The sequence below is a fragment of the Habropoda laboriosa genome, unplaced genomic scaffold, assembly GCF_001263275.1.
Source record: "Habropoda laboriosa isolate 0110345459 unplaced genomic scaffold, ASM126327v1 scaffold853, whole genome shotgun sequence".
NCBI lineage: Eukaryota > Metazoa > Arthropoda > Insecta > Hymenoptera > Apidae > Habropoda > Habropoda laboriosa.
The window spans coordinates 82,339-83,179 of NW_017100932.1; the positions used below are offsets into that span (position 1 = coordinate 82,339).

At 40.4% G+C, this 841-nt stretch overlaps 1 protein-coding gene across 1 annotated transcript in view; it reads left to right on the top strand.

Moving 5' to 3' along the window:
- LOC108577549 (cytoglobin-1-like) overlaps positions 1 to 113 on the top strand; it is a 5,823-nt gene extending 5,710 nt beyond the window's left edge. Inside the window, 1 exon segment of the mRNA XM_017940730.1 lies at positions 1 to 113. This exon segment is cut by the window's left edge and continues 15 nt beyond it. Coding sequence (XP_017796219.1) covers positions 1 to 113 — 113 coding nt within the window.
- The last annotated feature ends 728 nt before the right edge of the window (positions 114 to 841 follow it).

Below are 841 nucleotides of genomic sequence, written 5' to 3' on the forward strand. Positions count from 1 at the left end.
AGAATGTGGAAAACATTTACAAGGTGACGATCAAATTTATCATCGAGACTCTGATTGACGGGTTCGACAAGGCTCAGAACGATAAAGCACAGAGCGACACTGCTAAATCCTAGTCGTCTTGGTCGTAAGGAATCAGAAAAACAGTTTACCGTTGATCGTCTCGTCCTCCAAAGACTTCTCGTCTTCGTAATGGAAAACGATCGATCCGAAGGAACAACTAAGATCACGCGATCGTTCGTTTATTCCAAAAATCTCCGTTTCTCTACGGTCTGCGATGTGATGATCTCTATGATCGAACATTTCACAGAATGAGAGAGGAGAGATATAAAAATTGTATAACGCGTAAACGTTGAATAACGTTCTTTTTTACAGGGGGCACGAACGATGTCCCATGGTTATTTAGGTTTGAAATTTTTTTCCTTCGAGCAGGTCTCGGTTATGGGAAATAATTCGTGAGAAATAGCTATAGTTATTGTATCGCACACTTGTTCGTTTCATGTTGCAACCGTGAACGAAACGAACTGTGGATTTTCTTGACGGCTAAAGAAAACAAGTAAACGCATCGTTACCCTTAACATTTACCAATTTCCCCATTTCACGGAAAAACGCTTCCTCCTATTTCGGTTACCTCTATCGCTGAATACGACCCCATAGATTTCTCGCAATAATTCATACACCCTAAACGTCAGGGTAATATCGTTCAGGAGGCGATAAAAGGGAGCAAGTTAACAAAAATAGCGTTGCCTGCCTTTCGCTTCACTGCGTTATTGATTATAAAATCTGAACGATGTAAATGTAGCACACATGTATTATGGATTATTTCGAACTACTGCCGGTAATT